Consider the following 20459-nt stretch of genomic DNA (forward strand, 5'->3'; position numbering starts at 1 on the left):
GACTACAGACGTAGCCCTAGAGAGAAAAATAAAAAGGCGGAGTACACATGCAGAACCACTCGTTCCTCGGAAAGACCGTCCTGATAACTGGCGGATGTGGCTTCATAGGGTCTCATTTTGTGGAGGCCTGCCACGTTCTCGGCATGACCGTCTACGTACTAGATAACCTCTCATCAGGAAAAAATGTGTTTAAAACCACGTCTGACTGCAGCTCGTCTTTGGTGTACACCATCGGAGATATCAGGGACAAAGCAATTTTCTCCCGCCTCCCTCAGAAGATAGACTTTGTCATTCACCTCGCTGCAGCCGTATCAGTTGCAGAGTCGGTTACTAATCCCCAGAAGTACATGTTGACAAACGTGGAGGGAAGTAGGAATGTTTTCCAATATGCCGTCGATGCCAAAGCATCCGCTGTTCTGTCTGCGTCCACGGCTGCATACTACGGAGATTGTGGGAAAAGCGCTATCACTGAGGCCTTCCCATATGGAGGGATCTCTCCATACGCAGAATCTAAAATGGAAATGGAGAGACTTGGGGCCGAGTTCCAGAAGACCTCGCGCTGCAGATTCATCTTCTGCCGATTCTTCAATGTGTATGGGCCGCGTCAGGACCCATCGTCGCCCTACACTGGAGTGATGTCCATCTTTATGGACAGGTGTGCAGCAAGGAAGCCGATAACCATCTTCGGAACTGGGGAGCAGACCCGTGACTTTGTGTTCATCAAAGACCTCATTGTCGCCGCCATAAACCTGCTTGGTCAGCTAGACAAGTTCCCTATTGGAGCGGACGCTGTCCAACAGAACGACCCCGAGGAGGTCCAACGCAGTGCATATACTGGCGAAGGCGTATACCCGACTGTTTTCAATATAGGCTCTGGGATATCGATATCGGTCAACGAGCTCGCAGAGTTGGCAAAGATTGTGAGCGGGAGACACGAGGTGGAGATTGTGCACGGGGAGCCTCGCAGTGGGGATATCCTCCATTCCCTCTCTGACTGTACCCGTATCCGCAATGCCACAGGATGGTCAGCTAGCACGACCCTGCGCGTTGGCATGTCTGAAACATGGGGATGGGCAGCGGGTGAGATCTCCTATCTGTCTGGGGACCTCGTCAGAGTGTTGGAAAATGAGCTTAAGATCGATGGAGTCCCGGTGGCCAAAAGCCTCTGTGGAAAGGATGCGGATGTCAAGGAGATTGGTCTATAGCTCTGAGTATGAAGCTCTGCGTAAACCTTGCAAAAGATAAATTTAGAGTTAGATGTTGCCGAACTTAGCATCGGAATACCTCAACAGGCACAGGCTTCTGTCCAGGATCGAGGACGCACTGAACACGTGCATCGCAAGCAACTTGGATTCGCCTGAGGCATATATTGCATCGGCTTTGATGCAGATGTCCCCCGGCCCATGCACGATCACCAAAGTCATGCTTCTACCTACAAACGAAGTTCTGTATACCGTGCGCTTTTGCGAGATCCTTCGAAGCTTCACATATCAACTGAAACCGGGCAATTTTAATAAGCTCGCTACACTGTGTCTATCTTCCATTTCAGTGGGTGCCCTGCCTTCTGAGACTGTCCGTGAGTTTCTTCCTTCACTGTCCTTATCCACTTCTACGAATAGTGTGACACCGTCAACTGGGTCCAGAGCGCAAAGTTCGCAGAAAGATCGTGCCAAGTCTGAGGCAAAAGAAGACTCCAAACAAGACCGGAATTCGTCTGCATGCGTGACTACATATGCAGAGCCTCTATTTTTCGATGAAAATCTCAAAACTCCTCTGCACGACATGAACATATTCGAAAAGGTAAATAACATTTGGCCGCTCCTGCTGAAGCACATTGGTGGCGACCGTGAGCTAGGCCTAGAGCTATATGAACATCTTTTTGATATGAGCCTTCAGATGCTTTCGTCGTCTCGCATACTGGAGCTGCGAAGGCGGGCGACAAACGTTAACAGCCTAACGATAAGGTGTCCCATCCCGATGTTTGTTGTGTTTTCATGGGGCACAATTCTCAACCTTGCCCTTGTACCAGTGGGCAGTTCTCTGCTCTCATTTCAGGCATTAATTCACGAACTGAACAGTTATGCCACTAGTACGCTTATGGGTGATGGAGCCGCTGGCTCAGGTGCAACCAAGAAAAAAGCTGATGTGGCCACTTTGTCTGACCCTGGAGCAATCTTTCCTATCTTGCTCAAGCAAGAGCCAGGCCTTCACGTCTCAACTGAAAATCCTGCGACAGTGAGACTTCTAGAACTCAAGGACGAATATTTCGAGATGCGAACATTTGACAGCGTGAGGCCCACCGTAAGGGAGAAGACTGCAGGAGCGCAAATCAACAGGCCCAGTGACCGGCTAAGAAAGTACTTTGGTGTAGTCGCCATCTTTCGTGCTTTGGTCGATATTCTTCAAAAGACCAATGAAGACTGGAGGCGTTCGGCCAAGATACAAGTCACATTAGACTTACCAGAGATAGTAGCCGATATGAAGTGCGTTACAGCAAATGCTGACGACGTACTAAGGGAGCTGAAGGAACGAGTGGATGCGGTTTACCCTAACTGCAGATCCATCACTCCCAATTACTCTAGCATGGTTGGATTCCTCAACTCCTTTGAAGCCCGCCCGCTTGTTTCTGAATTCGAGCTGTTCCTGTTCAACATTCTCCTGAGCCAGAAATGGGGCCATTTGGACATGTCGTTTACTGACTGTAAGAACGTTCCGGAGGAGTCTGTCAGCATAGAATACGACCCTGTTGCTGAGGCTGCCAAGCAAGAGGTAGCACAGGCCGCACCAAAGAAGGGAACTAAGCAGCCGCCACCACAAGCTCAGCAAAGCCCTCCAGGAGCTGCAGACGACTCTGGCTACAAGCCCCCTATCGTTTACCAATCTTACTCCAAGGAAGCTGTGGCTCGCCAAATATTGACGTCCATGTCCCAAAGCATGGCGCTGACCGAGGTCTCAAGGCAGGTCGGAGCTGTGCGTCCAGAGGAAGCGACTGTGTCGCTCTCTCTGTTCTTTGATAGCATGCCCCTGGTAAGTGCTCTAAATACTAAGCTTGCCAAGTACTTTCCCGTCCTTAGCGCGCAAGTCAAAGCAAACACGAGGCAATACACGAAGACTCCTGCCATTTGTGCCCTCGGTCAGGCCGAATATCTTGATGCTGTGTGCATACATTGCCACAATCTGGAGCCCGCAAAGGCCCTTCACTACCCAACAAAACTGATGCTACCCCAGGGATCACGCGAGAGCACCTCGTCGATAGCTGGCCAGGCTTCCATAATGAGCTTTAGAGGGGGCGAGAGGCAAATGGGTATCACGCCGAGAGCAGGGTCTAGGTTCGCTGGCCCTGGGTCCCAGGTCTCTGCGTCTGATCAGCGCGCGACGGCTTGTCTGAGCAAGGACAGCGTCGCAGATGCTGGAAGAGGTCTTACGCGAACAACGCTCCTAGATGATTCTGCATCTATCAGTAAAAGCCTCAGCCTAGTAGATGAAGTCAGCATATGTGAGGAGCCGACTAGCTTTAAGGGGATAGTGTTGTCTTACCAGGACAACGAGTCCACTGTGCTGACCACCGAGATAGAGAGTATGCCAGGAACCCAAGCAAACGAGGACGTTTCGCAGCGTGAGACTCCAAAGGAAAAGGGGAAAGAGAAAGAAGCGCCAAAGGCCAAGGACGTAGGCGCCGTGAGTGAAAACAGCTACATAAACAGGGTTACCTGCGCTCTGATTTATGGCTACGAAGGACTGCATATCAGCAACGTCAAAGAGATAGACGAGTTTGTCAACGTCTGCATGTACCTGAAGAGTGATGGACGTCTCGTTTGAGAAAACGGCAAATTCAAAAAATGGAACCAGTGAAGGTCCTGTCCTACGCAGAGCCCCTGGACACCAGGATATCTGACCAGTACGACGGGAGTCCCAAGGCAATTGTTATCTTTGACGATCACAAGACATTTCTAGCTCGCCACGAAACCCCCATTTTGACCATCTATGAAGCTCGCAGCTACTTCAAGATGCGGCATTCTGTTCTCCTCGAGATTTTTCCATCGTACTCGTTGGGGACGTACATGGATTCGCTCGTCATAGTGTTTTTGTGCCCCATGGAGTGCGCTGCCTCGGCATTGCCAGTGTACAGCACAGTGAGCATATACGTGTGCAAGACGGCCCGCCCCGCAGAGTCCGGCCTTCTGGGTAGGGCGTCGGCGCTCTCGCGCTTCTATCATGAAACAAAGTTCTGCTCTGCCTGTGGCTGCATCCTTAAGCGCATGCTCTCCCCGCAGCCTCTGAGGTGGGAGCACCGTCACATGGGGGTGAAATTCACACACAGGTGCGTCATAGGAAAGCAATGTATACTTTGCAAGAAGATCCAGCGCCCACCGTACTACTCTAGCGTGATCGGTATCGTCGTGTCAGATGATAAGGCGCTATGCTATCAGCGCAGAGGGAGCCTCTATACACATGTCGCGGGGTTCGTTGACCCGGGCGAAGCAGCGCGGACAGCTATGATTCGGGAAGTCAGAGAAGAGATGGGAATGGCCCTTGACCCCGGGGGCTGCAAACTGATGTCTCTTGTCCAGCCCTGGCCCACCAGCTCCAGCCTAATGTTTGTGTTCTACTGTGCAGCCAGTAAGATGGCAAGCGCTCTGCCTCTGTCCTTCAAGGACTGTGAAGCCTCAGACGGGTTCTGGGCTGATCTAGCTAGATATAAGGGTGCAATCCAAGACGAAAGCATAGCAGTAGAATCCCGGCAGTGGCTTCTCCCAGATAAGAAGAGTGTAGCACGTTGGATGTATGACGTATTCTTCAGCTCCGTCAGCTCCCGGCCCGAAGTCCCTCGTCAGTAGGCTTGAGAGCTGGGGATGTGTAGATAAGACATGAGTAAAATTATACCGATGTGTTATATTATACATTCCCTGCCACAAAACAACAATACGGTGGCAGGGCCGGGCTGAAAATGGGTGACCAGCATAAGGGCGTCCCGAAGGTGGATCTTAAGGACCTAATGGACGGGGACATAGTTTCAGAAGAGTTCATAGACGACTACAAGAAGGTGTCATCCTGCTCGGGGAACTGCAGCAGTTGTCAGGATAAATGCAAACAGTTCTTTAAGCCCAAGCAACGCTTCAAGGTATCCCTTCAAGAGCAGAACGTGGTTATAACCGCCAAGCTGATGCGCTTCGACCATATAATTTTTATCTTGTCGGGGAAGGGCGGCGCAGGCAAGTCAACCTTAGCAATTCAGTTGGCGTATGCCCTCGCAGAGCACTACGACTACAAAGTCAATCTGTTCGATGCGGACATCTGCGGCCCGTCCATCCCGACTCTTACGTTTACACAGATGGCCGATACAAACATCTTCGTTGAGAATCTGGGCTGGGATCCCATACCCCTCACAGACAGGATCCACCTTATGTCCGCTGGCTATCTGGTTGGGGATAAGGACACCCCGATAATCGTCGACGGCGACGGGAAGGAGGAGTTTCTGCGGGAGATGCTCTTCAACACAAACTTCGAGTTTTGCAGTTCCAGGGAGCGTGAGGAAGGCTGCAAGAACGTGCTGATTATTGATTTTCCTCCGGGGTCGTCTGAGGAGCATCTGGTGATGACTGCGTTGGTCCGCCGGTGTCTGATGAGCGACTCCATGGTGCGCTTGAGCAGCTCCGGTGTGTTATCTGCGGGCCACGTTAACTCCCAGGATCAAAGCAGCATATTTGGTGATATTGGGGGCCGTTTGGACGGGGCGATTAACACCCATGAACGCCATGAGGCTGCAAAGTCTCTGCTGGCTGCCTCGGCCGCAGCTGGGACAAAAAGGCACCTGCCAACCATATACAGCCTCATCATCTCTACGCCTGATGAGGTCTGCCTGTCCGACGTCCGGCGTGAAGTTCTATTTTGCCGGACGATAGGCCTCGCCGTCAGAGGGCTCGTCCAAAACATGAGCGGATTCGTCTGTCCGCACTGTGGCACAAACACAGAAATATTTGTCCCCCTTACTGGGGGCTGCGAGAGGCTGTCCGCCGAGACAGGCATCCCTTTGCTTGGAAGCCTGCCCATCGATCTGAGCCTTTGCGAAGCAGCCGAAGAGGGCGGATCATGGCAGGATTACGTTAGCACTCATGGACGTGTAGGGTATGACAAGTTTCTGGAGGTTGTTAGGCTCATGCTTGAGAGCAACGAAAAATCCGTGTAAACTGATGACCTACCGCATAGCCGACTTTCCCTTCTTCCGCGCCCTCTTTGCATTCGCCTCAGTGGACCCAAAAGTGCCCATCAGCTTCAGCACCGCGCAATCGAGGTACTTCTATGAGATCTTCAGTGCTACCACCGATAGAACCCTCTACGTGCGAGCCGTTATTTACAAAGGTACAGGAGCAAGTCTTGATAGTAGATATTCTCAAGTGGATGTGCCGGCAGAGCAGTCAAGGGTTTTTGTGCCGGTGGGAGAGGAGGAGGGAAAGCGCGTGAGCTTCTCAGTGATGTCTACCCCTATCCTCTCTACGCTGAAGCGTCTCGAGCAATTGTACACAATTGCTGGCGGTCTATCTTCGCTTCCTAACAGTGTCCAAGTATTGTTTCCAACGGAAGCAGCAGGAAAAGCTCTAAAACTTCTCCTCAGTGCCCAAGCCATACGGTTTAATGGTAGGTCCACCAAAGAAACGCCCTGGGAAGAAGATAATGACCAAGTGGGCTGCAATAGCGATGGATCTATAGCGTGCAAGTCTCGAATAAGCTTAGACGAGGCTCGTGGCGCGCAGGAAGATGTCATGGCGACCTTGGACACAACATACTACGTTCCTCTTTGCTGTGACGATGCGCTAATCGCCACGTCCATGGCAGCAGCTAGCTTTGTGCTGCACCCTAGCGACGAAAAGGTTCTCATCACACTGAGAGTGGCCTTCTTCCATGGAATGTGCAACCAGATCCTGAATTCTGCCAATTCCTTAACGGAATACAATCTGTTTCTGGAATTTCTGAAAGAATCCGTAATGAACGTTCCCTCGTACCGTATCCGCTTATCTGCGACGTCTGACATTTCAGGAATCAAAGCAATTGCGGAGCTACCAAGCAACTTGACCACAAATACGTCTGGCAATGTTTGGTTACAGTGGTCCCAGAAGAGTATATGGACTCCTTGCGCCATCCAGTTGGGAAAGTCACAGCTTGCGCTACTTACTAAGGCCCTGAAGCTATATGTCGGCACATTTGGCCCCGACAGCCAGATGACGTTGATCATCACCAAGAATTACGAACTAGTTCTGCGAATCCCTCTGAACACTGCTGGTGGAGACCGCGCAGCTATCTTCACTTTCATTGCTGTGTGTGTGGGGTGTGACTTATGAGGTCTGGCTCCTTGTCGAAAAGAATCCGCCTGCTGATCTTGGCTACTCTGAGGAGACCTTTGACGCGACCCTGGTCCTGCTCTTTGCGCATAACGTACAGAGGATGCTCTAGAACGATCACCTGCCCTTCCATGTGTTGATTACCTGTCCTGAACCATGCCTTGTCGCCCTCCAACGATAGACTCCCCAGGTTTGCATCGCATAGCGTCGAGAACTTTCCCTGAAACTCCAGGATTATGTGCTCCGGCATGGTGTCCTTCGTGGCTCCGTCGGCATCCTTGACAAAAACGTTCAGAAGCATAATTTTGGGCTGTGGCCGTCTATAGAGAAGAGGAATACAGGAGGAAGCTGTTTACATGACAAGCTCATGGCTGGATGTGGAACATGCTGGTGTCCTGGAGATTGAATTCCCTCTTCAGGATGGCCAGCAGGTTTTTCTGGTCCTCATCGGTCTTGTCACGCATCCAAATGGCGATAAACTCATTTGCAACAACCTTCCCCCTGCGGAACTCTATTCCGGTGACCTTCGGGCACTCGTCCAAAAGGCCCCTGAAAATCATCATTAGTAAATACTCCCACACCATGGATGCATAGCCCGACGCGATCATTATCTTGATCCTGATGCATTTGACATGCGCAGGATCCTCGAAAGCCGGTCGGATTCCCTTCTTGAAGAAGTGGTACCCCTGATTACAGTCAATAACGTTGGGCCGACGCAAAAACTGATAGCAATTGAAGAAGGCCTTAAGGGAGTCCGTCGTCATTATCGGGTGTATGTTGTCCATAAAGTCTGCTAGATGGCTTTGATCCCCGTGCCGGTCCTGATTTGAAAAGAAAAGCGTCCACTCGTCGTCAAGTATAATGTCCTCCATTTATTTTTTAGGCACGAGGTCAAACGCACGGTTCTCCGTCATGCGCAGCCAGTGAGTAGATACGTATGGCTTGTTTTGTGGTCCTTCAATACAAGATCCGTCTCCTTAGTTTTTTATTCCACGGCTCTCCCTGCGGGATTCCCTGCAGGTCTCCCTGCGCCACTGCTCCGGGAACGGCCACGGAAATAAAATGATGGTACTTCTACCATTCTTGCTATTGCTATATGGCACACTTGGCAGAGAGCCTTCCCCCTTGTGGGAGGGTGACGACCAGATGGACCCCGAGGGCGGCACGATATTCCCCTCCGAGGATGAATACAACGAGCTTCCCGATGGACCCGACAACGCAGATCTGACCCGCGCAGCGCTCCCTACCAACTTCACCTACCGGGGCCACCGGTGCATCCAGATCATAAACCAGGGCTCGTGCGGCTGCTGCTACGCGGCGGCGGCGGTGGAGATGGTCACTGCCCGGCGGTGCCTCCAGCTCAACGACAGCAGGCTTGTGAGCCTCGAGGACCTCGTCACGTGCGACCACACCAAGTATCTGAACATCCAGAACAACGGGTGCCGTGGCGGCAATTCCCTTGCGTCGCTGAAGTTCGGAGAGACGACGGGCATGGTGTACGACACCTGCGAGGACTACTGGAACCGGACGTATCCCTACCCCACGGAGACGTGCAAGACCGTCTGCAAGGATAAGCGCCCCAAGGACCGCACCATTAAGAACAAGGCGCCCTACAGGCTCAGCGGCGTGGACGCGATGATGCGCGACATATACCAGAACGGGCCCATTGCGGTCTCCATGTACCTGGCCAACGACTTCCCCTCCAAGGACAAGAAGGGCATCTACAGCTCCGGCCCCAATACGAAGCTGGGGGGAGGCCACGCCGTGATGATAGTCGGGTGGGGCGAGGAGAACGGTGTACCCTACTGGGACTGTGCGAACACGTACGGCACCAATTGGGGCGACCAAGGCTACTTCAAGATCAAGCGCGGGTCCAACGAGCTCAAGATCGAGACGTGGCCCGGTTCAGCGCTGCCTATAGACACGACTCCTAAGCCGGAGCCCCAAAACGGCACAATCACTGTAGAGGCGGCCAAAACGTACATTGCTGGATACGAGATTGCAATACCGTACAAGGAGGTAGCGACCCCTGCAGAGCTCCAGCTGAAGTCAGAAGCAGGAGCGGTGACGTCGCTCGTTAAGCTGACGACCTCTAGTGGCACCGCCCGCGTTACCATACCTCGAGACACGTCTGCAGGGCAATACTACCTGACAACCAGCACTGGAGACGCAACGTCTGCGCGCTTCTCGTTGGCGTCCTACTTCACGCTGGCATTCGACAAGACTAGCTATCAGGGACAGGAGGGAGAGAGCGTCACACTCCGGTTCGCTGCACCGCTCCAGGTGCCCTGCAAGTTGATGGACGGCGCGTCTGTGCTGATGGAGCTCAGTAAGGGGGCGCAGTCCTGCGTGGCCCCGTCGAGCATGAGCGCTGGCAGGCATGCGCTGACCCTGACCACGTCCGACACCGTTCCCGTCCTATCCGCAAGCGCAGTGCTCACAATAGAGAAGAAGCACAACGATGAAGCAGTCATCACGATATCCAACCCGGTCGCCGGCGCACAGGTGACTGCGTTGGCCGAGGGCCTGCAGATTTCGTACGCCTCAACGGGGACGAGTGCAAAGCTGCTTCTCCAGGCGTATTGCGGAGAGCGACTGCTGGATGTCATCGCTGCTGGCCTGCCTCCCTCGGGAAGCATCGAGGTCCGCCTGCCGTCTTCCTATGGCAACTGCTCAGCTGCGTACCTCCGACTGCGCTCAGAGACGTCCCCCTTCGCGTACGCCGATGTGGGACCGCTGCATGTCACGTCGTACGGCTACCCTGCAGATGATCTCCCGGCCCCGTCTGATAAGAAGGATCCCGTGCCCGACCCGGAACCACAGCCCGACCCAGATCCCGAACCTGAGCCCGAACCTGAGCCTATTGGCGACGTGCCCCTGCTTATTACGGAGCCGTCTACGCAGAGTGTCTGGGTCCCCGGCGGTGCAGTTACAATCCGATGGACCAGCAACCTAACGGCCAGCACTGAGATGACGATCCTTTTGTACGAAAAGGTCGGATCGAAAAGCTACCTGCGCCACACGTTCACCCGCTCTGCCCCTAACACGGGGCTCTATGCCGACACTCTTCCGGCCTCTGTCCCCTCTGGCCCTAACTACTTCGTCCGCATGCGCTCCAACAGTCCCATGTTCACGAACACTTCGGATGACTTTGAGGTCAAGGCGAGCAGATACCTGGTCAGAGACGTTCCAGACGCCATTACTGTGCGGGATCCTCTGAGCTTCACTATCCATAGGCACGGGTTTGTGTTTCCCTTGCCTCGTAGAAGGTTCTCGGTCACGCTAATGCAGGCAGGAAAGGAGGTTTGTGCACTTGACGGAGTCGAGGGAGTGGCAGGACTCAACACGATCTATCTAGATAGCTGTGCTGAGAGGATGCAGGAGCTCCGAGACAAACAATACTACCTAAAGCTATGCTCTCAGAAGATGGAGTGCACGGTAACGCCGACTTTCACGGTACTAGATGACACTCATTGACACACTCTGATGAACTAGATGGTAAATCTATCCTAAGCAAAGATGTTGTCGGTTACACTGGACAGACTGTCATAAGCTCCTTCCCTTCATAGCCGACCGACTTTACCGAGGCTCCGAGAAGAACAGGCCGACACCAGTTTATGCCGAGCATGCCACCAACACACCAGCCAGCCAAAACCTCTGACATTAGCGCTCACTCCTTCATCCAGACAAGTATCTAGCAAAGCCTAGAGCCCCGTGCCCTTGTTTCATTCTGCTGTAGGAGCGAAACCCAGAGGCGTCCCAAGTTCTCTGTACTCGACATAGCGAGAGGCCAAAACTAGGATAGGGACCGTCTTACCACTGCAGACCAGTGTAGGCGCACATAGAACCGCAGCAGAGAGGATCCTAGAGGCATCCTTAGCATCTTCGTACTAAGAAGGCCAGAGCTGGACAGAGCCCCTTTTCTATAATCCAACTGGAGTCCGGCACTAGTATTGGGGGAGTAAGATCCTAGCCCCTAGAGCGCAAAAGGCACAGGGTAATCCGATCCAAAGCAATCTATTCTCGACACGCATTGCAGCCAGCGCCCTCAGCAGCATACGAACAAAAGGCATGCACTTCCGATTATGCAGATCAACACAATCCATTATACGGCACAGCCACTTTTGCCAGACGAATCCCTGTGCATGGAGGCATCCAACTAAGCTACGGAGACAGCGTGGGCCAGCTGGGCGCCGAACGTATACAGAAGAGCGACATATTAGTAAGGCACCTTGTTAGAGATTCGAGCCGTACAGCGTTATCACTAGGGGACTGCTGCAGAGAAAACTGTGAGAGGATGAGGAACAACTGGATTGCCATACAACCGGCTCGAAGCAAAACCACTTTGCATGACAGAACAGCTCTCCGTGTCAATATGAATATTGTCATCGAGAATGGCTCAGGGAAGAGAAGCACATGGTCAGAGCGGATGGTATAGGAACAAGGTGTTGTTTGCCAGAACTGCGACGTGGGTGCCCAGATTACCAGATTCTGGAGGTAGATGGCATCGGTGCTTTTAGTCCTGCAAGATCCCATTGTCTGCCTTATGGCAATCTCAGAACACACGCCTAAGTGGAGAGATAGGGCGCCACCAAGGAGTAAACAAGAGAAGTTAAAGTGCAAACCTGTCGTTGGGGTCTAGTCTTTCATGCCTACACTACCCCTGACAAGGATGCATCCAACCACTCAGCTGCTCGAGATTGGAATCAGTACACCGGAAATGTTATGGCAGAATGAGGTATTCAATTGTTAGTGCTAGGTGTGGATTTTATTCTTATGTAGGGCTAAGTAGTATGATTAAACAGGTGCCCAGAGGCTTCATAGGGGAATGAATAAGGAGCCATCAGCGAGTTCGATGCTTGGGCTATAGTGTAACAGACAGAACGAGGAAGCGGGACTCTCTCCCGTGGTGCATCATGCTACTCTACTATTTCATGCGAAGAACAGCTTTGTTGCAAGGGCTCTGTATCCCCATGGCCTATCGGCTAGGGTCCGCCATCACATAATGTCGCTATCTATATCACCGGGCTTTCTATCGCTATGTAAGTCAGAGCTGCCTTCTCTGCATCATCACTGTATCAATGTACTGTGCCAGCAAAATCCTACTGTCTTACATGACACGATAGAGGTAGGCACGTTGCACATAACGAGTCCATTCACGGACAGGGGGTTTTGAGGCCTTTTATCTTTGCTTTTTCTGGCATCGTCTATCAGTAAAAGTATCCAGCAGTGCCCGAGCCCAGCAATTCAACTACTGCAACGGTGGGTGCGCAGTGAGTCTAACGCGATCATCATATGAAGACTGCACAACGCCAGGGATATTCTGTTGGATGCTCCTATCGGACTTGGTATCAAGAATGGCATGAAGGGGACATGACCATCACATAGGCTGCGTGGTACCAGTAGTGTTAGCACAGTAGCAGATCTGGATAGGCCTGAAGGTAGACAAAGCCTACAAGCAAGTGACTCGTCCTCTTTGCTGCTACAACAGGTGCAATAGCACGTGGGTCCAAAGTCTAACCATCTGGGTCACAACTGTTACATATCGAAGGAGTGGACCGCATGGGATGCAGGCACGTGCAATGAGGAATGTGAGAAGGCCACCTGGTCCAAACAGTGTCCCTGCTACTACTGTCCTCATTGCGTGGTGCACTCCATACCTAGAGTTCCGGGCTCAGACTGAACCCTGAGCCAACCCTCGAGAGATCCCATCTCCAGAAGGATGCGTCCTTCACTGTCTATGGCAGCGGGGTCAAAGAACTATGGCCCAAGTGCAGTCAGACTGGTTCGGTGTGGGGTGCAAGCGCCCACTATTCTCTCTCTGGCCGTCCAGTACCATGTGTTCTGTATCAGACAGGCAGGATCTGACGTTGCACAACACAAGAGCCCTTCCAGGATGTGCAGGGGGCTGTGTGATCTGTGATGGTGGCGCGTCTCTACCTTCGAAGATGCTGGCAGAGCCAGTGAGCCTAGTGAAGTACACCGGTAGCTATAGCGTACCGAATGGATCAAGCCCTTTGCATCCGGTCACGAATTATGCCTTTGTAACAGACCACAGGTGAAGCGGGAAACTTAGCCCTGATGGTGGCACGACTGTAATGGCTGGTGAGTCCAGAGTAACCGCCGAATTGGAGCCGTCGATGTGGTTTTCAACAAGGTACAGCAGAGCGTATGAGCCAGCTGAGCACTGATGCTGGGCTTCTGAAGAGCTGGGGCTTGGACCTCTCAGATGAAGCAGGGTGAATTGTGTTGTCCTTGCTGAGTAATCTTAGAATCTCAAAGTGTCTGGATCCGTACTTGCGTGTCCGTCAAAACCCACAGTGTGCTTTGGGACCGCACTAGTTGATAGGTCGAGATATTTGAGAAGAGCTTTGCTGTCTTCTGCCATCAGCATGCGCTGTCTCGTGGACCCATCCTGAGGTTACGCCCTTGAGTGACCAGAGGGGACCAAATGCCAGCAGAGCTGGTCAGCGAGGCAAGCCTGCTACAAGCAGCTTGTCGATCTAGCGAAAGGCATACCTACGGCGAAGAAGAGCATCTTGCACCAGTTGAGTGTGACTTAGGGCTAGGGGCGAATTGGGGGCTGGATCTGCGAACGACCGCCATTTTGCATCATCCTTGTGGCCATGACTAGGCCATCCAGGCAACACGCCTCGATACGGGCGCAGAGACTTGGAGAGTAGGATGCCCCCATAGGTTTGTTGCTTGAGTACTAAAAAATCCGGAACAACAATAACGGCTGCTGTCTCCTCGGGATGCCCATCTGTCCATAGGATCGGTCGTTCTAGCTTTGATCCACTGGACAAGTAGCCTAGGGGTATTCTGTGCCACAGTCTGACACACAGTGCAGTACAGGTACTCGTAAGCACAGCAATACAGGGGAGGGGAGTAGCATGAGCAGCCGGCGCGTTATGCTCCTGGTTGTGTACTGTAGCTTCCGCCTGTATAAAGCTACACTGAGCTAGCACGTCCTATTACCTTCCGGCGATGACTGTCTCTACCACTGCGTTCGCTACAACAAGAGACGTATACGCCTGACAAATTAAGCAGATATTGCGGCATCCTTCTCTAGTAGCGTATACAGGCCCGCACAATGCCATAGTAGATAGAGTAGATGTCATTTCATCTAAGGTGTCTACTTTGATGGAAGACAGCGCTCGGTTATACTAGAGATGCTTCTGTTTAAGCATAAGGTCTTTACGACTGCTTATCCATCAGCTACAGTGACAGCTGTATACCCAAAAGGATCCTGCAGAGCGCTCCGCCATCTTTCAAGGTGAAACATAGATATGCGTACAAAGCTAAAAATAGAAATCTGTGCATCAAATGTCATAACCCTAGTGTGATGACTGGCCTAAATCACAATGCACTCGTCAAGAGCTTGTATACTCGCTTGCATACTCGCTATTAGTATTAAGCAAGAATACAGGGAGATTTGCCTCTGGTTGCGCTCACCTCATAATGTCTAGTCCTCGGTGACACGCTTCAAGGAGGAAGAATGTCTGCTAGGTGCTTGGAAGACTATCCGTGCATGGCGGCTCCTAGAGAGCCGGTTCGCATGGAGAATGTAAGGGTAATCAACAGATCAGTGAGATAAAACTGACGCTACAGAGACTAGCTATTAGCTCGGATTACAGCAGGGACACCTGTAATGCCTCTCTGACCTCTAAACCTGGAGAGGTCGTAGGGTCTGCAGACAAGCTGGACGCTGCTTTTTGATTTTATGCATTTACGGCAGCGTAATATCTATCAAGAGTTGCTTCGTTTGGAGCCGAGGGTATTCACCTTCCCTTCGTATACAGATGAGGAGCGATTGTAGAGATCTCCACAGGCTGGTACCGGTCGATATGGTCACTATCCACACTGTCTCAGCTGCGTCCTCCCATGCCAGATGGACACCAATAATGCTTCTTGGCCACATGACGTCCTACGATGCATCTCCACCTTCGACACAGGTTGCTACACACACTGCGTAGTTTAGATTGCTCATTAGCCAAGGTGATCTGATCAGCTCTTGTCCTCTGCCCGTCTATCTCGTGCAACCACTACTGATGGCCTTTCCAGATCAGCGAGTGCTTCCATCGGTCCCGCAAGGGCATACGTCATACAGGCGACCACTACGGACTAGGGTCCTGTCTACCAAAGAAAGGGTCAACCAGTTTACTACGTAGGCATTCATTGTGCGTCTCATATAGTCCGGCAGGTCTTGTGCTCTCCAACATTCCCTCGCAAGCCTCCGACTAAAGCCATGCATATCGTTATTGACAAGCACCTTAGCTTTATTCGACCACTTAGGGCGTTAGATCCTTTGCCCTGTACAGTGGGTATGCTCAGCGTGGGAGGTTCACAATCAGCATTAGCTTTCTTGGCTCATTGTTTGAGTAATACTGTCATTGCTTCTCGATTCAACTAGCAACTCAACTAATGGTCTCAAATGCAAATGATAACTCACCAGTAGGTAGTCAGCAATAACTGTGGCGCATATCTCCGCCAAGACACGGCTTCCTGAGCAGGGGCATGAAGTGGGCCTCTGCCATTCTACGGTCCTGCTGCTCCCTCGGATAGCAAGGATCGGAACAGCCTAGGCTAACATTGATCGCTTCCGGGTCTCCATCTGTCCTCGTTGTCTGAGGTAGGCTTGACTTCATAAACTGAAAGGTACTGCACTGTACTCTGGATCTGCGAAATTCAATTAGGCAGGGCTGCCATTTCGGTGGCTGCACTGATGTAGCTGCGCACCCCGCAGGACCTCCAGAGAGCATTACAGCTCAATGGAACCCTTTATTTGTCTAATGCAAGTTGTAGCTGTGACCTTATAGGTGCAGGACTTTCTAGAATAACCGGCCAACTACAGAGTTCGCTCATTCATGTAGAGCCAACGAATAGAGAGTAACATCAGTTTCGTCGATCGTCTACAACGCACATCAGTCAAATCTCACAGGCGAGTAAGCCCCATCCACCCCGCAGCAATAAGCATCAGTAGGTGTTCTTCATAACGATAAGTAGACAGGCTTTCAACAATCACAGCACCCGCTTTCCTGTTGAAGACCTTCCAGTCACTAGCCTAGGTCAGCTTCCTACAAGATCCGTGATGGAATTGTATCAGAAATGCATGCTTATGGGACTCCCAGCTCAAGATGTATGCTGCTGGATCCCACTTTCCATACCAGTCTGTGTACGGCGGTTCTTTTGGCCCCTAGTGGAGCCATAGAAGATTGCAGGATATGATGTCCTCAGTAGGGCTTTATCTGACTCCTATAGCTATATGACAAGAAGATCCCGGCCTTCTATGCATTATTTAACGCATGCTAAGGTGCACTAGTACAACCCCTACAGTGTGGCATGATTCGTGAGTCAAGAGGTAGGACGCTTACGCTGATTGGCATGTCTCCTCAGGGCCAACTACAGCTCGGACCAAAGGTCATGAGCGAATGCTATTCGATTCCCTTATCAACAGATGGGGGTCAACTGCTCTAACACCCACAGGAGGTCACAAAAGGTACTGGACCAGGCATCCGGCCAACGCCTGGCAAACCAGCGCGGTCTCCTTGGATTCTATTCTTTCCTCACAAGCATCCACATGTAGGAAGCTCTGAGGGCTTAAAGCCTTACACTAGCAGGCTCAAAGTACTGCAAACCCGGCTGCCTCCACTAGCGATGGTAGCGACAGCACTAGGATGATCCAGAGGGGAGGATAAGAGTCCTGCTCCATCAGTTTAGGGGGTGACACAGTTTGGGCAAGGTTTTCTCCTTGTCTAGATTTAGGAGTGCTGGCCTACGCTCTCTGAAGCCCAATTGACACCCTGTCATGCGATAGGATATCTTAAAGTATTCATTACAAAAGATCAGAAATAGCGCCATGCACACCCAACAAACCAGAGCGCCTCGTAGGCTAATCTATACTGATTCACACTTCTACGGGCCTTAGCGATCACTGTAGCCTTTTCTCGGGATCTCGCACAAGACTGTCCTTGAGTGCGGTTCTCTCACGACAGCCGGGAGTCGCAGACATAATCTAAGGAAGTGATGATGCAACAGAGGCGGAAACGAGGTCATCGGCGCATGGGGGTCCGTAGGGGCCCGATCCGCGCAAGGAAGGCACAGGGAGCTGACTCATCAGGGACGTAGAGACCCCAGGAGAGGAGCCAGCAACGAACCCACGGCACAGCAGGGGCACCTGAGCTGTCTTTTGATTGGCCGCAGGGTAGAGAGGCGGCGAGCGTGTGAAGAAGTTTCACCACCTATTTTTGGATTTTTTGTTTCCCTGCGTGTTGTGCAGGGGGTATGGAGTTCAGGCCCAGAGAGCTCGCGTGGGCTGTATGCAGTAGATGTACTTAGTATTTGATGAGCTTCTATGTCCTAAGCAGAGGTATCGTAGGAGACGAATCTCTTTGGATTAATTAGCACAGTATATAGTAAGTCAGGTCTTTAGTCTTAAGTATTTTATTCTTACTCATGCGATAAGCTGAGAAGGACCTCAATGTTGTTGGTAGCTTTCTACTTTGTGCTGAGTGCTCTTGCAGCAGAATGTAGCGCGGAGGGAACTGCTAAAGATAACTGTGAAGCCAATCATTGCGAAATGGTTGGTGGCACTGAAATCTGTACGCAATGTCAAACAGGAAAGGTTCCAATTGATGGGCAATGTGCAGGTGCTACTGATAGCAACACAAAGTGCAAGAATGCTGATGGCGTTGCTGATGCAGATCAGACGTGCGGAAAATGTCTTCTAGAAACTTTCATGTACAAAGGAGGATGCTATGTAACAACCAAGGCTCCTGGTAATGTGATGTGCGGAGATGCAGCTGCTGGTAAGTGCACACAGGTTAAGGCTGGGTACTTCCTGCCGCCGGGCGCTGATAATGCGCACGACTCGGTTGTTTCATGCGGGGATACAACGGGCGTGACGCTTACTGACAATAAGAAGTACACGGGCGTGGCCGGGTGTGGTAAGTGTGAGCAACCCGGCGAAGCACAGAATGGCACTCCCAAGGCCGCCACATGCACTGAGTGCCAGGCGGATAAGTATCTGAAGACAGAATCAGGGACAACCTCTTGTGTTGACGAAGGGAACTGCAATAACGGATTCTTCCCCACCACTGATGCACAGAGTAATAACAAGAAGGTATGTGCTCTGTGTAGTGAGGCCGATAAGGGTGGCATAGCCGACTGCAAGAAGTGCTCCCTCAAAGCAACGTCTGCAAGAGCAGGTCCAATGGTTACGTGCTCTGAGTGTACTAATAATAATCTGAGCCCCCTGAAGGACGAGTGCATGCTCGGTTGCCCTGCTGGCACATATGCCAACAACAAGGTGTGCACCCTCTGCCACGAGTCGTGCGCTGGCTGCCAGACCGACGACAAGGAGACCTCCTGTACGGCCTGCTACCCCGGGTCTGTACTTGAGCATGATGGTGATCTGACTACTGGCAAATGCATCCAGGAGTGCACGGGAAGGTACGCAGAGAACTGCGAAGCTGGCCAGTGCACGGCCGTCGTTGGGGGATCCAAGTATTGCAGCAGGTGCAAGACAGGGTTCGTTCCGATAAACGGCATGTGCGTCTCTACAACAGCCCGCGCAGCCACAGAGTGTGTGGCTGGAGAGGGAGTCTGCACTAGTTGCACGGGCGCATACTTCTTAGAATCTGGCGGATGCTATAAAACCGGGGCATTTCCAGGTAACACGTTGTGCATAGCCGCAGGGGCCAATGGAAAGTGTGCAAACTGCGCCAATGGACAGAATGCAGATCCTCAAACAGGCGCGTGTCCCCCGTGTCCAGCCAACTGCTCAAAGTGCAGCGGCGATAGCGATGTTAAGACGTGTACTGAGTGCTATTCTGGATACTATCTTGACACTGGAAAAGAGTGTAAAAAGTGTTCTGAAACAAGTGGTAACATCCAAGGCGTACCTAATTGCGTGAGCTGTAAAGCTCCTTCGTCTCCTAATGCGCCGACTCCTGTTACCTGCTATGTTAAAACAGACGCCACTAACAACGGCGATAACGATAACAACGGCGGAAGCACGAACAAGAGCGGCCTCTCCACTGGGGCCATCGCGGGTATCTCCGTTGCTGTGGTGGTTGTTGTGGGTGGTCTCGTAGGGTTCCTCTGCTGGTGGTTCATATGTAGGGGGAAGGCGTAGATGTGTACTTAGGTAGTAAACGCGTCACTGTATATGATTTATTACACTATGCTGCTGGGGCTATCTGAGTGTGGCCCAGAGATCGTGCGGGTAATCATCGCTCCTTCCTGGTCAGTTCAGAGACGACTGTTGGTCATGGATAGCATAACAAGAGGGTCCTCTCCAGTGATATATTCAGAGTCTGGGCATTCCTCGGCCACTCCATGAGGATATGCTCTGTCTGGATATCCATGCCGATCTGCCTTGGATTCAGGCCTTCTTGTAGACTCTCTGCTCTACCGGTGGGGCCTCTCCTTGGTCTTCCTTCGTGGTGGGTGAGACTCCGGTCGCTGTCTTTTTTAGATGCCCCCGTCTGTCAGGGGCTGCCATCGGGGCTCTCCGCTGGCTGGGCCCCTCGGTGTCCGGTCAGCTGTGGCCCGGGCAGCGCTTCTACAGTCGTGGTCACGCAGGTCTCAGTGGGCCAGCTGGTGGGTGAGGCGGTGGGGGCTGGGCGGTGAGGCTGGGTTGCTGGGGCGGTGAGGCCGGAGGGGACTGGTGGGACCGGGTGGGGTGTTGTATGTGCCTCTGGTCCCTCGATAGACTGGGGTGATCGTAGCTGTGGTGACTGGGGGCTGTCTATCTGTGACTCATCCCTCTGTGTGCTCGTGGTCTGTGAGTGCCTCCACCCAGACAACCCTCAGGAGCCGTGCACGCCGGGACAGAGAGGATGACCAGGGGGTCAGGCAGCCCTGCCATGAGGGTGCATAGCAACCAGCCTGAGATGCAGGGCCTGCTCGAGCGATGGTAGTGGCAGACGACTCCCTCTGACAGCGACCCTTGATGACTGCACTGGTCTGCTTTCGAGGCTGAGTGACAGTGTGCACAGATGGACATGAGTGCAGGAGGACCATCCACACACGGACAGACTGTGCCCCCATACGAGAGTACCAGGCAACCACCCGAGCACCCGAGAGGCAGTGACAGACACGGGCACCAGAGATCCCCGG

General features: G+C 52.3%; 9 protein-coding genes across 9 annotated transcripts; 7 read left to right on the top strand and 2 right to left on the bottom strand.

The window, feature by feature from the left end:
• Window positions 1-47: 47 nt before the first annotated feature.
• On the top strand, window positions 48-1205 carry GL50803_007982 (UDP-glucose 4-epimerase; the record flags this gene model as incomplete). The annotated part of the gene is made up of 1 exon (XM_001710258.1): window positions 48-1205. One exon carries the CDS (start codon window positions 48-50, stop codon window positions 1203-1205), a length of 1158 nt encoding a protein of 385 aa, XP_001710310.1.
• A 52-nt stretch (window positions 1206-1257) lies between these two features.
• On the top strand, window positions 1258-3819 carry GL50803_0014602 (uncharacterized protein; the record flags this gene model as incomplete). Its single annotated transcript, XM_001710260.1, has 1 exon — window positions 1258-3819. One exon carries the CDS (start codon window positions 1258-1260, stop codon window positions 3817-3819), a length of 2562 nt encoding a protein of 853 aa, XP_001710312.1.
• A 20-nt stretch (window positions 3820-3839) lies between these two features.
• Window positions 3840-4838, top strand: GL50803_0014603 (NUDIX domain-containing protein; the record flags this gene model as incomplete). Its single annotated transcript, XM_038045778.1, has 1 exon — window positions 3840-4838. The coding sequence occupies one exon, from the start codon at window positions 3840-3842 to the stop codon at window positions 4836-4838; it is 999 nt and encodes a 332-aa protein (XP_037901876.1).
• A 110-nt stretch (window positions 4839-4948) lies between these two features.
• GL50803_0014604 (Nucleotide-binding protein 35) lies at window positions 4949-6187 on the top strand (the record flags this gene model as incomplete). The annotated part of the gene is made up of 1 exon (XM_001710263.1): window positions 4949-6187. One exon carries the CDS (start codon window positions 4949-4951, stop codon window positions 6185-6187), a length of 1239 nt encoding a protein of 412 aa, XP_001710315.1.
• A 4-nt stretch (window positions 6188-6191) lies between these two features.
• On the top strand, window positions 6192-7337 carry GL50803_007988 (uncharacterized protein; the record flags this gene model as incomplete). Its single annotated transcript, XM_001710264.2, has 1 exon — window positions 6192-7337. The coding sequence occupies one exon, from the start codon at window positions 6192-6194 to the stop codon at window positions 7335-7337; it is 1146 nt and encodes a 381-aa protein (XP_001710316.2).
• Window positions 7306-7638, bottom strand: GL50803_007989 (uncharacterized protein; the record flags this gene model as incomplete). The annotated part of the gene is made up of 1 exon (XM_001710265.1): window positions 7306-7638. The coding sequence occupies one exon, from the start codon at window positions 7636-7638 to the stop codon at window positions 7306-7308; it is 333 nt and encodes a 110-aa protein (XP_001710317.1).
• Window positions 7639-7702: 64 nt separating this feature from the next.
• On the bottom strand, window positions 7703-8209 carry GL50803_007990 (Eukaryotic initiation factor 4E; the record flags this gene model as incomplete). Its single annotated transcript, XM_001710266.1, has 1 exon — window positions 7703-8209. The coding sequence occupies one exon, from the start codon at window positions 8207-8209 to the stop codon at window positions 7703-7705; it is 507 nt and encodes a 168-aa protein (XP_001710318.1).
• Window positions 8210-8399: 190 nt separating this feature from the next.
• Window positions 8400-10814, top strand: GL50803_00114165 (Cathepsin B-like cysteine proteinase; the record flags this gene model as incomplete). The annotated part of the gene is made up of 1 exon (XM_001710267.1): window positions 8400-10814. The coding sequence occupies one exon, from the start codon at window positions 8400-8402 to the stop codon at window positions 10812-10814; it is 2415 nt and encodes an 804-aa protein (XP_001710319.1).
• Window positions 10815-17817: 7003 nt separating this feature from the next.
• Window positions 17818-19473, top strand: GL50803_00136003 (VSP; the record flags this gene model as incomplete). Its single annotated transcript, XM_001710272.1, has 1 exon — window positions 17818-19473. The coding sequence occupies one exon, from the start codon at window positions 17818-17820 to the stop codon at window positions 19471-19473; it is 1656 nt and encodes a 551-aa protein (XP_001710324.1).
• Window positions 19474-20459: the final 986 nt, after the last annotated feature.

The sequence above is a fragment of the Giardia intestinalis genome, chromosome 3, assembly GCF_000002435.2.
Source record: "Giardia intestinalis strain WB C6 chromosome 3, whole genome shotgun sequence".
Classification (NCBI taxonomy): Eukaryota; Fornicata; order Diplomonadida; family Hexamitidae; genus Giardia; species Giardia duodenalis.